Raw genomic sequence first — 15,000 nt, forward strand, 5'->3', positions numbered from 1 at the left:
TAAAACTAGACCCACTAGTATCTCACGGGGGAGCCCGGGGCGCCAAATCACACCCTGCCGGGGCGCCAGAGTGATACCATACAAAATTGTTTCATACATTAAATATAGATAGTCGTTTCAGAAGAGGGTGGGATGACACCCTGACATTCTTTAACATATGACATCACCAGCTTAACTTTTTTAAAAGACCTGAGTTTGTTCATGTTAGCTGAAAACGAACGGGTGTATCTGTTTATCTGTCTAGTTGGAGGATCGGAAAATAAATCTGTTTGCGATACTATTTCAATTTTTTGGGTTATCCATAAATGACGTCACGCCTTTTTAACGATTTGTACTATCCTCCTTAATCCGTCACATATATCCTCCTTAATCCGTCACATATCGTCACAAAAAGCCAGACACCCCTAATTGACTTCACACCTCAGCCTACCCCCCCCCCCCTCCCAAAAAAAAATTGCAGTTTTCTTAAAACATGGAGTCAATATATATTATTTTAATCAATTTCTATTACAATATTATTAATATAGTTTTCTAAAACACGAAATAACGGCTGAAAATAGTTTTTCTAACATTGCTTTTTTATAATGCAAAAGTGTGACGTCATACCATCTGAACACTCCCCCTCCCCACCTCACCCTCATCACACACGCGTCGCAAAATTTCGGATCCCCCTCCCCCTACGAGTTATGGACGACCCCCCCCCCCCCCCCCCACCCCCTAGATTTTCACAAAAAATCATCCCTTTAGTTGTATTCGTTTGATTTTTGTGCGATAAATTTATAACCCATGCGCGACACCTTTACTTCACAACTTTCCAATCACCCTTTTAAAATATAATACAAATCTAATTAGTTTACGAAAACTCTTCAATTTAAAAAATTATTTAAAAAAATAAACAACACATTTTTAATCGGAAATTTTTTTTAATGTTATGAAAACTCGCTTCAATTTAAAAACACAAAAAAAAAAAAACAAAAAAAAAAAACCCACGCTTTTTAGCGTACATTTTATTTAGATCTAGATCTAGCTAACCGGAATATTTTCCTTGGAACAAAAATTGTCCGGATTTTTTATCCTTGAGAAAATACAGAAACGGATGATCCACTAGAAAGTCCGCTTCCGGCGTAACGGAACTCGGAGAAGTTGGTGCCCCGACCTTGCCGGTTTCTGTGACTTCAAATCTGACCTTGTGAATGACTTGGCTGATGCAGATGTTTCCTGTGGAGTAAAAGACAGATCGACACGGCGGTGAGCTGAGTTTCTTTCAGGCATCTCTAAGGGCGTATGGGGAAAGAGGGTGGGGGTAAGTGCCACCGGAGCACTTCCACCGGCCCCCTCCCCTATATAGTTTTATCAGTGTGTCCCCCCCCTCCCAAAAAAAATCAAATACCCCCTCCCCACCCAAAAGTCTGGAAGAATCACTGAATGTGATAAAACTATCATCCCATACGGCTGTCAAAATATCAATTGGTTCTGTAGTTACAGTCTCTCCCTCTATCTCTTTATTATATATATATATATATATATATAATATATATATATATATATATATATATATATATATGCCCCAAATACAGAGTTTCTTCCAGGCATCTCTTCGGGGGGGAACGAAGCCCCCCGGAAAAATTTTTACCGCACCCCCCCCCCCCCCCCCCCGAACGAAATGAAAATTATATAATTTATATAGAAAATATATACTTTTAACAGTATCCGCCCCCCCCCCCCCGAAGAAAGTCTACCGCCCCCCAACCCCGAAAATTTCAAGTGCCCCCCCCCCCCCTCGGAGAAAAAAGTCTGGAAGAAACACTGCCCAGATATGCCCCTGCATGCAGTGCACGGGTGAAAAGTTTAGCCCCACCGCTTGTGACCTATTTCTGATGTCGAGACATTTGAATATTTAAAGGCATGCCATAGAAAGCACTTCTTATCCGCCTGTAGGGTTGGGGTTCGGGTTGGATTAGGGTTAGGTTATGGGTTAGTAATGTAAAAATAATACGATTGTTAAATCTTATTCAGCCCATAGTTCTGTTCCAATAAAATTTGTTTAAAAAATATTATTTTGTAAAAGTCTAATTCAAAATAGCATTTCCATACGTAAAGTTGAGATAAAATAAAAAAAATGTTTTTAAAAAATTATTCTTTTGTCACCTGAGGTGGCGATTCCAGAAAAATCAGCTCCAGGACCAAACGCCTCGACCATGCCGAGATCAATGAGAGGTTGCTTCAAGTCAAGTGTCGTCTCTGTCGTGAATATGGGAATCTTGACTCGGACGTATTTTGATCTGATGTCAGAGAACAGCTGAATCATTTGAACCGGATTTGATAACAGCTTTTCTGGATAAAAACAATTGAAGGTAGTTTCATTTTTATTAAGTGTAGTAAAGTAGAGATTCCTCTTTAGACCTAGCGATCCATTGGGTAGGGGTGTAGGACAAAAGGCCGAAATCAAAAGGCCTTTTGTCTTGTCGGCCTTTTGTCCATGTCGGCCTTTTGTCCATGTCGGCCTTTTGTCCATGTCGGCCTTTTGTCCATCTCGGCCTTTTGTCCATGTCGGCCTTTTGTCCATGTCGGCCTTTTGTCCATGTCGGCCTTTTGTCCATGTCGGCTTTTTGTCCATGTCGGCCTTTTGTAAATCTCGGCCTTTTGTCCATGTCGGCCTTTTGTCCATGTCGGCCTTTTGTCCATGTCGGCCTTTTGTACATCTCGGCCTTTGGTCCGGATCCCACTGGACAGATAGAGTTCATATGTTTCTATAACCTCGGCATATGAAGGGATAATGTGGTCAGCACCCAGCCGCCTTTACTTTCACTAACTTTGAGTCATGTACCCATCAAAGCCGTATGGACTCTGGGAGGTTCTGTTAACTTTAACCCGGATTCGAAATCGCGACTTTCGGGTTAGCAGCCTAGCTCTCTACCGCCTAGGCCTCGCCGTCCGTTAATAAGTGTAGAACATTTTAAAAATTTGTCGTGCGGACTTAAGCTTATGCGCATGTTTGCGCGCGTTAAAGTTTAAGTGCCCAAGTTCGAACACCATGTTCAGTGATAAATAATTAATTCAAAATAAATGGATAAATTATTGTTGCTTAATAATTAATTTTAAAAAAAGCTACTGACTGAAGGATCATCCATAAAATATGACGTCACGCTTTTTTGACAATGTTTACACCCCATCCCTCCCCATCGTCACACATCGTCAGAAAAAGCTAGACCCCCCCCCCCATAAAATGACGTCACACCTCAGCCTACAAACCTCCTCCAAAGGGCAGTTTATTCTTTTTTATACATCGATTTGCCACTAAATCCAATTTCGCCTACTTTTTCTTACGGGGGGGGAGGGGCATACTCCCAAAAACTAGAATCTACAGAAAATAGAGTGCAATGCTAAACTTTTTAATACAGATTTTGACCAAGGAAAAAATGTGTTTTAATCGTTAGCAGATTATAAAATTGAATTTTAGTGTTGGAAGGAATTCCCTACAACACAATCTAAGTATACGTGTCAACTTGTTATGCGCCATTTAGGAAGTTGAATCCAATTTTAGCCTGCTTTTCGTTCCGGGTTTGCTTCCATAGCCTTTGTAGCAGCCATGAGCTTTACCGACTCGACCACGCCGACCCCAATTAAAAAAAAAATCGATTTATTTTAATTTTTTCAAAAAATATGTCAATAACCATCTATTCTATGATATCAATTTCAAAATTTAAATTATTTAGAACAAAACGGAAATATTGCGTAACTTTGTATTGAAAGGGATTAGTATACGGCATTTGAAATATACCGTACAAAGAACATTAACATTTGGGATACCTAAATTCTTATTACATTCCTGTTTTAAACAGATGAAAGCATATCTCATTTTATATGCTGTCTTCAATTTAAATTGTAATGCATACTATCCTTGTCTTTATTATACACAGGTAATTATGGTGTTCCAATTTTTTCCCACACCAGCTGATTTAATTCCAGGCCAACATGGATGATAATTTGATGGTTATTTATTAAAGAATCGATTTAGTGTTTGTAATCTATGCGGTTGTACAAAATGTCGGAACAGACCGTGTCTTAAATTTAGATTTGTTTTGCCGTGCTATTTTTTGTACTAATAAAGTAGAAGTGGTGTATATATTCAGTATATTGTAAGACTACAGGCTGGAATCTGTGTTTCTTCCAGACTTTTTTCTCCGGGGGGGGGGGGGGGGGGGCACTTGAATTTTTTTTTTTGGGGGGGGGGGGGGGGGGGGACGCATATTTTCTATATAGACTTACTTCGGTAGACTTTCTTCGGGGGGGGGGGGTCAGGGTCCTGTCCCCCTCCCCAAGTTATGCCTGAAAGAAACTCTGACTGGAATTAGGGGCGTAGTTGAATATAAAGTTGCACAAGAAAATAAAATAAAATAATATAAACATTTTATTGAGTCTAAGACGGTTGTGGGACGGGTGTGGTAGGATGGTAGGGAACACGATTGCTAACCCAAATATCTTGTGTTCGAATCCCGAGTTACAGACGTCTCAGTACTCTGCAGCTAAGCACTGTACTAGCTATACAGTGCATTTATATTCCGAGATCATTGAAACAGATGAACTCTACTTCGCCTGCCACACTTGTCTTGAGCGCCGAAGGAGTAAGATGATGAAGGAGGTGGCTCAAGACAATATATTTGATTAAGGTGGTTGCGCAAGAAAAGATGTTTGAATAGCATAACCAACACCATTGTGTTTCTTTTATACATTTCGCATTTCTTCACGAATAGACCTAGTAAATGCACACACATATACTTGAGGAGACATACACATTTACAAATCAGAAGGGAGGTAACGTGTTCGATTTAAACAGATCATTATAAAGCAAAATACAATAAGCAACCTTATCGTATTATCTCGAATATATATATATATAAATATATATATATATATATATATATATATATATATATATATATATATATATATATATATATATATATATATACGAGCCGGCCCGCGGCATAACATACGGCGCTATTTAGTTGTTTCTAATTTTCAATAATTCATAATTTGTGAATTCGGCAGTACCAACGCTGCCACTGAAAATATTTCTTTAAAACACTATAAGTAGCTCGTTAAGGACCATAACCCCCTCCCCCCCTTCCATCCCCCCTCCCCCCCCCCCCCCCCCCCAACGTTTAAAATCGTTGGCTCTGCTTGTAAACATTTAGAGTGAACACAGCTCACTAAAACCATGTAGGGGTGGGGAGGTAGGGAGAGCGTTTGCAGCTTGTTTTCTAACGGCTCGAAGAAAAGAATTATATATATAGATATATATATATATATATATATATATATATATATATATATATATATATATATATATTCCTATGTATTTTTTTTTTATTTTGTAAACACACCTAGACTTGCGATACCGTCCACTTTATGTGGCAGGGCTATGTACAAAGCAAACCTTCCTCCATCGAATGGTAGTTCGGCCACGTCGACTTGGTTTGTTTTATCCCTCTTGTATTGAAGGTACATGTTTTTAGTCATCATTTCTAGCATCTTGGTCTTACAAAATAAATTAAAAAAAAAACTTTTATCCTACAGAAAACATATCATCTGATGTTAAATACACTGGTTTGTTAGTTATATATCGTTGTATATCAGTAAGTTGTGTCAGGCTCTTATTTTTTCACTCTCATCAATAAATGATGCAGTTTTTGGGTGGTTTTTTAACTATACCCTATTCCTCTCCGTTGTCACACATGGTCAAACAATGTCAGAACCCACCCCCTCCTCTAAAATGACGTTACATCACAGCCCACAATCCCTCTCAAAACTGAAGTTTACAATTCGAAAAAAAAGCTTTTTAAAAAACCGAGAAATAACGACGCAAATTCAGATACTTTTAATTCTTAAAAAAAAAAATTCAAGTGTCCCTATACTTTCTGAACATCTTTATCCTCCTATTCGTCACACATCGTCATAACCCCCCTTTCTCCCACATGGAGTAATATATATATATATATATATATATATATATATATATATATATATATATATATATATATATATATATATATATAATTGAGACATGTATCAACGTATGCTATTAACTACAAAAACCAAGTAAATGTTACCTCTTTTGCCTTCCCCTGCTGTTTATAAAAATTTTGTTTCGGTGTTTTTTCGAACCCCGTCTCCCAGGTTCCGTTAAAGAAAATTGTGTTGACTAAAACCATAGCAGTGTTCGCTGTGATAGATCCTGTAACAGTGTCAATGCTGTTGTATTAGTGATCTGTTTATCTCAAGTACTGTAGTTCCTCAAAATACGAAATATTTTAATTACAACCGTCGAGTGAGCAATTTTTAGCTGTGAAATACGAGCGAAATTAGAGATACGAGGAATCTTACTAGCAGTTTTAAAATTTCGTGGAAAATAAATATCTCGATGAAGCTGCAAATAGTCTTAAAACAGAGCTATGTAAAGACACTAATTGTCTAATTTCCACAACATTCGGAAAGGCAGGAAGAAACAAACATCACAAGCAGGTTTTGTTCTGAACGGCCTACGTGTGAAAGTGAGTAAAGCGTGACACAAATTAAGTGAAAGTAACATCACAAATTGTACGGTAGTATGAAAGTTCAAGTGTGTTCCGTGAAGTTCCATTAAATTCAGAGATAAAATGTAGCACTTATAGTAATTTAAAGAGGAAAAAAAAAAACAACGAAGTGAAGCGCTACCCCCCTATCTCTACTACTTTACATACTTTGCAAGCACAAGTCAGCCGATTTACAAGGTAACTACACGTTAAAAATTAGTTTAGTTCTTTACATTCTCTTGTTTATGACTTTATTTTTCTCATTCACAAAAATGTAACAAAAACAGCTGAGGTTGCATTGTACAGTCATCAACGGACTATTAGCATTTCAATTAATTTCATTGAAGAAAATTACTATGAGACACGAGCAAATTAATATTCGAGCGGGTTCGGCGTGGTTGAGTCGGTAACGCTAATGGCTTCTAAACCGAAAAGTCCAGATTTTGAACCCAACCCCCCCCCCCCCCCCCCCCCCCGGACAAGTAAAGCTCGATAGCTGCATTGTTCTTGGTTGGACAAAGACTATGGAAGCAAATAAAAAACTAAAAGCAGGTTAAAATCGTAGTCAACGGCTTATAAAGCGCATAAGAAGTAATACTTAATTGCGTTATAAGAAATCCCTCCTAACATTACAGTTTAGAAAGAATTAATAGTCGACATACTAGCTAAGTTTGCAGAGCGAATTAAATTCGTATCTCGAGAATACCACTGTATTCATGCAATTCTTGTTAATATTTAAATGAAGTACACGGTGACCTAAACTAATTTGTTTTTATTAGGCCTTCACAAACGTAATTTCACACTATAAAGTAGTTTAAAAAACAACCTTTTGAAAGAACGTTTTTAATATTGTTTTTCGTGGCTTCAGCAATATAGTCATTGATTGATTTCTCGGGTCCTTCAGGGACGGATAAGTCAAAATTCTTGGTTATCGCCCCGTATTTCATTTCAACTTGTTTTGTAAATTGTAGCTTAATATCTACGGCAGGGTTGATGAAGATGCCGTTAACTGTGCTAATGACAACTTCTTTGACTGAATTCAACTAGAAAACGAAAAAGAAAATGTTTTTCAAAGGTTTCCTGAAGTAGTAGGATTAATTTAAATTATTTCATGATCAATACATTTCGGTGTAGAAAGCAATAAAAACAAGAATACATTCTTATAGTCTAATATTAAGTAATGTTTTTAAAGTGTAAGCTTTTTTACATTTTCGTACACATAGTAGAGAGAAAATATTGTAATTGTGTGAAAAATCGAAATCGAGATTTTAACAGATCTGGACGTTTTACACATCTCTGAGTCGGAAAAAATTAGTTTTGCAATTTTGTCCATATGTCGGTGTGTCTGTGAACACAATAACTTGAGTACCGTTTCAGTTATGTTGACAAAATTTCACACACACACACACATACACACACACACACACAAACACACACAGTGTTTCTTCCAGACTTTTTTCTCCGGGGGGGGGGGGGGGCACTTAAGATTTTCGGGGGGGGGCGGTAGACACACACAGACACACTCACACAGACACACATATATATATATATATATATATATATATATATATATATATATATATATATATATATATATATATATATATATACTACACTTCCGGTTTCTCGAAAGCCAATAACTTAAGTACTGTTTAAGATAGGTGAACGAAATACTCCATATAAGTATTATACGCGCATATTTCTTTAGAATTTGAACAATTTTCGGAAACCAAAAGTACTTTATTTCCTGAACACTATAACTTAAGTACCGTTTCAGCTAGGTAGACGAAATCTCACACACAAGTATAGCTTCTTCTATATTTTAATTACTTTGAATTTTTGAGTGACCTCAAATAACCGGAAGTGGTACTTTATTTCTGGTTTCTAGAAAACTGATATTTGAGTACCGTTTTAGTTTGGTGAATGAAATTTTAAACACAGGTATAAGATACTACTTTTTTAATTCTCGCATACTTCGATTGATTCCCGGCAAACGAAAGTATTACTTCACACTATTTCCGATTTCCGAAATGAGATCACTTGTACTGGACCAGTTTCTTCAAAACTTTACACATAGACTGGATGAAAATTCATTTGGACATAAAATTTTACCGAATCTTGATGTTTAATTAACAAAAATTAATCAATTTTTTCTTTATAAAGAAATAATTTTCCGCTCTATGATACATACAGTGTTTATGTTGATTTAAACCGCAATTCTTTTTTCTACGCAATTCTATTCTATTTTTTAAAAAAAATAATTAATATACGAGAAAGTTCAGGAGAGATTGCTTCAGCGTTATTAATTTTGTTACGAGATGACATTATTAATTAAGTATATAAACCAAACCTCTTTGATTAAATCTTCGTACAAATCTTGAACTAACGCGTCAATAGACGTGTCTTCGAGCGTCTTTTCCATCTCCTGTGCCGTTTTCCCTTTGGCGCCGAGCGATGTCATAGAGAGAAGTGAATAAAGGCTGAAAAAATACAGTGACCTATATATATATATATATATATATATATATATATATATATATATATATATATATATATATATATAAATATATATATATATATATATATATATATATATATATATATATATATATATATATATATATATATATATATATATATATATATATATATATATATAAATGCCTACTAATAAATCGAAAATGCAGCACCCCAGCGAACATTTAGTAAAGTATTGTTCCTTTTCGCACTTGAAATGTCCATGGGGCAAGTGAAGTATCGTTCGCCTGTCTCTGTGACATTGGCACTATGGCCAGCCGCCTTTGCTTTCCCTAACATGTTAGGAACCCATCAGTGAAGGGAGAACGCAGGGACATTCTACTGACTTGAATCCGCATTCGAATTCGAGACTTTCGGATTATCAGTCTAGAGCTCTACAGCTCAGGGAAGTTCTACAGTCGCACTTCCAAAGCGAGATTCGAACTCGAGACCTTCGGGGTGACAGCTAAACGCTCTTCCATTCGACCACACAGTCCGAGGCTAATATTTATTTCAGCATTATTTTTCGAAAATTATAGTAAATAAAAAATGTTAACATTTAACGATTTTTTATTATTATTTATATTTTTCATACAATATATTCAATACTTTTAATACTATTAAATAATTTAGATAATTGTACACATCTTCAAAAACAATATGCTTCTGAGTAAACTACAGAATTATATTACAAATTATACTAACCAAGCAGATAATAATATACAAACTGAACCAACTTAAATTGCATCACTGTAATAATTTTAAAAACCTCTATTATATAAAGTGGGATTGGTTGAAGTTGAGAAAATGTCTGTATTTTTGCCAGATACGGTCATATCCTTGGGTGGGCAAGATTCTTCCTTACAATATCACATAATAAAAGATTAGAGTAGCAGAATTTCTTCCAGGCATCTCTTCGGGGGAGGGGGAGGGGGTTTACAGAGCCTTCCCCCCGCCCCCGGAACGAAATGGAATTCATATAGAAAATATAAACTTTAAACAGTGTCCACCCCCCCCCCCCCCACGGAGATTTTAGTCCGCCCCCCCCCCCCCCCCCCCCCCGAAAATTTCAAGTGCTCTCTCCACCCGGAGAAAAAAGTCTGGAAAAACACTGTGGAGTAGTGTCTTGCATCCAAATAATGGACAACAAAGACGTGTAGATAAACGTAGATCTAGAAAGACGTCATGTGATTTATTATGAAATAAAACATTTGTTTTATGGGTTGTGAATTTTTAATTAGTCGCTTTTTTCCCCAAGTTTATTTAATAAATTAGCTGTAGTGTGTAACTTCGTGAAAAGGAAACACGATCGTTACATTATGTTTTAAATTTAAAACACTTTATACAACACTTACCTGGATATGTGAATTGTAGTTCTAGAAAACACTGTAAAACTTTATGTGGTCTGTTTTATCCTCGTGTGATAACGGTGGTCAGGTCTCCATTGATTTACTGTAACTTTTTTCTCACATTATAATTATAATTAATACGTAATTCGATACGGAATAACGTAAAGCCAGTGGAGCATAAGAGGTGGGCTAACATGGCATGTGCCCAGGGCCCACAATTTTAATAGTTTCTCAAAATTTCATCATCTTAGAAATAATAAAAATGTCTAAACTGCTGTTTTACTTTGAAACAATCTTTAAGTGGTTAGACCTTTATTTTGTTAAAACTATTACAAACGTAAAGATGGTTCATGAAAGATTAAGTTTGAGATTAGACTGTTGCATTTTATATCACGTGAACATTTTATCTATTCTAACTTAGAACGAAACAAACCATTAAAAAATATTTTATATATGTTTCCGAATTTCATTATGTTTTAATATCAATATTTATAAAGTAAAAACTGAGAGAAAAGTAGCGACGCCACTGCATCATCTGTATAGCGACCGTAGTGACGCGTTAAGGGATTTATCAATAGATGAATAATCTCCCAGACTGAAATTGTCCAATAGAAATCGATAATACATGCGGGTAATAAATTTACGAATAAATAACACAAGGGACTGTGCATATTATTTCAATGCCTTGTTAAATATAACGCGTATATGTATGCGTGTAGACATGTATTTATAATTAAAAAAAAACTGCAATGTTATCCATTTCAAGTTAGTATAAAAATGACGTGTACTAGTGTGATATATTCTGTTAACATGCGGCATCCACGTTATTTAAAATATCTACATTACAGATAAGGTCACTGTGCCCGGTAACATGTTGATATGATTCGTCGTCTCTTGATGTAATGTGAATCTTTTCATTCACTATGTCCTAATTAAATTTGATCTGATTTACTGTCCGTTGGTTAAATGTGCCCTGATCAATTGTGTCTAGACTCACTGAGCCCTAATCAATTGTGTCTAGACTCACTGAGCTCTAATCAATTGTGTCTAGACTCACTGAGCTCTAATCAATTGTGTCTAGACTCACTGAGCTCTAATCAATTGTGTCTAGACTCACTGAGCTCTAATCAATTGTGTCTAGACTCACTGAGCTCTAATCAATTGTGTCTAGACTCACTGAGCTCTAATCAATTGTGTCCAGACTCAATGAGCTCTAATCAATTGTGTCTAGACTCACCGAGCTTTAATCAATTGTGTCTAGACTCACTGAGCTCTAATCAATTGTGTCTAGACTCACTGAGCTCTAATCAATTGTGTCTAGACTCACTGAGCCCTAATCAATTGTGTCCAGACTCAATGAGCTCTAATCAATTGTGTCTAGACTCACTGAGCCCCGATTCACTCTGCCCTGAACGACCGAATGAGCCCTGGTTTACTATCACCTCATTGACTGTACCCTGGCTGACTATATCATGATTTATTGTGTCGTGATCGATTGGATGTGTATTGATTAGTCATGCAGCGTCAACTTGATTAGTGCTTATCCCTGTTGCATTGGATGTACTAGCTTTAGCTAATCACCTTAATCTGCTGGCTACAGCAAAATAAAATTACGTTTCTATACTGTTCAGAACATGAATAGATTGAAGCTAACTAGTTGAGATTTTTTTTCTTTAATTTCTTTTTCTTCTTTCTTAATTGTATTATTGAAAAAGATTTATTTTACCACAATGGATATGACCGAGGTGGCGAATATCCTTCAATCATTATTGTTTACATGGATACAAATCGTATTTTTGTTCCTGTCAATTTTGAGTTAAAAGGACGTTAAAATTGATTAAAACAACTTGTCAGCTTGAATTTTTTTTTAAATTTCAAGTTTTAAGATTTAATTATATAAAAATTGCAAATGCAGAGAACTTAAAAATATTTTTTTGCTTAAGTTTAATGCTACATATCTATTTATTTTCATCAAGCCTACAATACAACCCAGAGTTACACTTTCGTAAGACAAGCATTGATTGGCTGTACAGAACCAGAGGCTTAGAGAAAAGAAACTTTCAGTTTGTAAACGTTTTTAAAGCAACATGGGGAATTACAATCAGCAATCTTTAGTAATCCTTTGAAGAACTTTTAAATGTATTTACAATGCATTGACTGTATGTAAGTATGAACTGACAGACATTTCAGTTGATAGTGCTTTACTTAGATAAATAAACATGAAAAAATCTTCCTCAGTTCATCTAAAGTTTTATTTCGAGCTTCCTAGCCGGAAAATGTTCCCTGGAGCAGAATTAGTCCGGTTTCTTTATCCCTGAGGAAATACAGGAATGGATGATCCGCGACAAATCTGACTTTTGGTTTTGTAGAGTCTTTTTTTGGTTCTTTGATAGATTCTAGATCGACTTCCGCTATAGTCCCTGTCTCTGAGACGTCGAATCTAACCTGGTGCTTCACTCGGCTGATGTGGGCTTTGTCTGTGGGGGAACGTCATTTTAAGAGTAAAATATCGTTTTTCAAAACACGTACACTAGCACACATACAGAAATATATATATATATATATATATATATATATATATATATATATATATATATATATATATATATATGTATATGTAAATATATGGAAAGAGCCCGAAAGTCTCGACTTCGAATCCGGTTTCAAGGCGGCTGGGCAAGGTGCTGACTACACTCTCTCTTCATATGCCTAGGTCCCTAAAATAGGCAAACTCTACATCATCTGAACCATCTGTCTTGGGCACTAACGGGAAAAGATAATGTAGCGTGGGGAGGGGGGGAGGATTGTTTTTCTAGACTCTATCTAGGAAAAAATTCCTACCTAATGTGTTGCCTATGTGCCACTTTACCTAAGACGCCCAGTGTTTTAAAACACCAATAGTATACTGTGTATTTTAGCTTTGAATAGTTGGGTAAAAATTTAAAATCTATTTTATAATTTTATATTGTAAAAATCTTGTTTTCGAAATTCACTGAATGGATTTATTAATTAAAATTCTACTAAACACATTGTTAGGAAAAAAAAAACGTTCAGAAAACCGTATTGTTTTCTTAAGACTAAAAGTAAATTTGTTTTATATTTTTTGGTTTAGAGAATTAAACGATGGAATTAGATCTTTGGTTACCTGAGGTGATGCGAGGAAATTCAGCGCCGGGACCAAAAGCCTTGACTATACCAAGTTCTTTGAGAGGTTTTATCAAGTCCAGCGTTGTCTCAGTTTTGAACTTCGGAATCTTCACCTCAGCATCGATGGCGGTCAGGTTGGCGAAAAGGCGGTTGATGTTATGCGGATCAGACAGATGTTTTTCTGTGAAATATTTTTGTTTGAAATTACTGACACGAAATTCGAGAATTCACATCCTTTTGTTTTTATATCTGTTGATTTTAAAACTTATAGGACTACAAATTGAATTCGAGCGAATTATTGGCTAGGTGTTCCAAATCAATATTTTAAGAATCCAAAGTAGTACCCGATTACACTTTTTACCTGTTTAGCTTATACCAAATTATTTTTTAAAATTCCCTGAATCAATTTCAATATTGCAGCATTTGTAATACTAATTACTAATGAAATAGAAATGATGTGTTTAGAATGAACGCCTTCGCCAGAACAGACAATATGAAAAAATATTTAATATTTTAAAAGTAGCATAATAAAAATAATATCAAAACAAAGTATCCCATAAAAATATCTCAATATATTTCAGGACAAAGTATCTCAGGACAAATATCTCAGAACAAAATATCTCAACATATTTTTATTTTGTCAATATAAAACAACTAGTGGCATATTGAATATTTTATTTTCTTAAATCCACACAAGTAAAAAATAATTACGTTCAAAACCCGTTGAGTAGCCCAAACTGTGTAACCACACGTATAGCCCAGGATGACTCCGCTCCACTAATAACCAACATATCATTTGTACAAAATTAGAGGGAATGTGGGATCTTCTTAATTTCCATGTCACGCTTTGCCAAGTGATTTTTATAAAACTAATCTGTTATTAAATAAGCAAGTAAAACTAGATTTCCAAGTTAAATTAAAATTAGTAATATTTTGTTTTGGTGCCTCGAATTTGGGTGGTGACTCCTAGTGCGTTCAACCATGGCTTGTCACGTTACTGCATATGCATTATATGTAAGTATTCAAAATAGAACATTGCAAATAACTGAAATGTTCAAAAACCATGATCCCAGAATCGACATCACATTGGTTAGATGTCATTTAATCTTGTATATAGTGTGTAATGTTGTTGTCAACATACCAAGACTTGCGATACCGTCCACCTTCTGGGGCAGGGCTATGTACAAACCAAACCTTCCTCCCTTGTATGCGAGCTGGGCCACGTCAAATTGATTGGGTTCGTCGCTCTCGTAAAGTATTCTCATTTTTCCGCTCAACATTTCAGTCTTAAAAGGCTAAGAAAGAAACACTTTAACTAAACATATATACTTCTCTCTCTCTCTCTCTCTCCTCTCTCTCTCTCTCTCTCTCTCTATATATATATATATATATATATATATATATATATATAT

General features: G+C 35.7%; 2 protein-coding genes across 3 annotated transcripts in view; both read right to left on the reverse strand.

The window, feature by feature from the left end:
- Window positions 1–1,027: 1,027 nt before the first annotated feature.
- Window positions 1,028–9,036, reverse strand: LOC131950197 (serpin B3-like). Its single transcript, XM_059312256.1, has 6 exons — window positions 8,926–9,036; window positions 7,402–7,618; window positions 6,114–6,238; window positions 5,388–5,541; window positions 2,149–2,334; window positions 1,028–1,218 (listed from the first exon to the last, which is right to left on the reverse strand). Exons 1-6 carry the CDS (start codon window positions 9,034–9,036, stop codon window positions 1,028–1,030), a joined length of 984 nt encoding a protein of 327 aa, XP_059168239.1.
- Window positions 9,037–12,245: 3,209 nt separating this feature from the next.
- Window positions 12,246–15,000, reverse strand: part of LOC131950191 (serpin I2) — a 12,009-nt gene continuing 9,254 nt past the window's right edge. For both annotated transcript variants that reach the window (XM_059312250.1, XM_059312249.1), the window contains exons 6-8: window positions 14,730–14,883; window positions 13,587–13,769; window positions 12,246–12,918 (exon numbers count right to left, since the gene is read on the reverse strand). In XM_059312250.1, the coding sequence (XP_059168233.1) occupies window positions 12,707–12,918; window positions 13,587–13,769; window positions 14,730–14,883 (549 nt within the window). In that variant the 3' untranslated portion in view covers window positions 12,246–12,706. The remainder of the gene's footprint in view (window positions 12,919–13,586; window positions 13,770–14,729; window positions 14,884–15,000) is intronic.

The sequence above is a fragment of the Physella acuta genome, unplaced genomic scaffold (genome assembly GCF_028476545.2).
Source record: "Physella acuta isolate Inbredline_101_S28 unplaced genomic scaffold, ASM2847654v3 ptg000744l, whole genome shotgun sequence".
Lineage (NCBI taxonomy): Eukaryota > Metazoa > Mollusca > Gastropoda > Physidae > Physella > Physella acuta.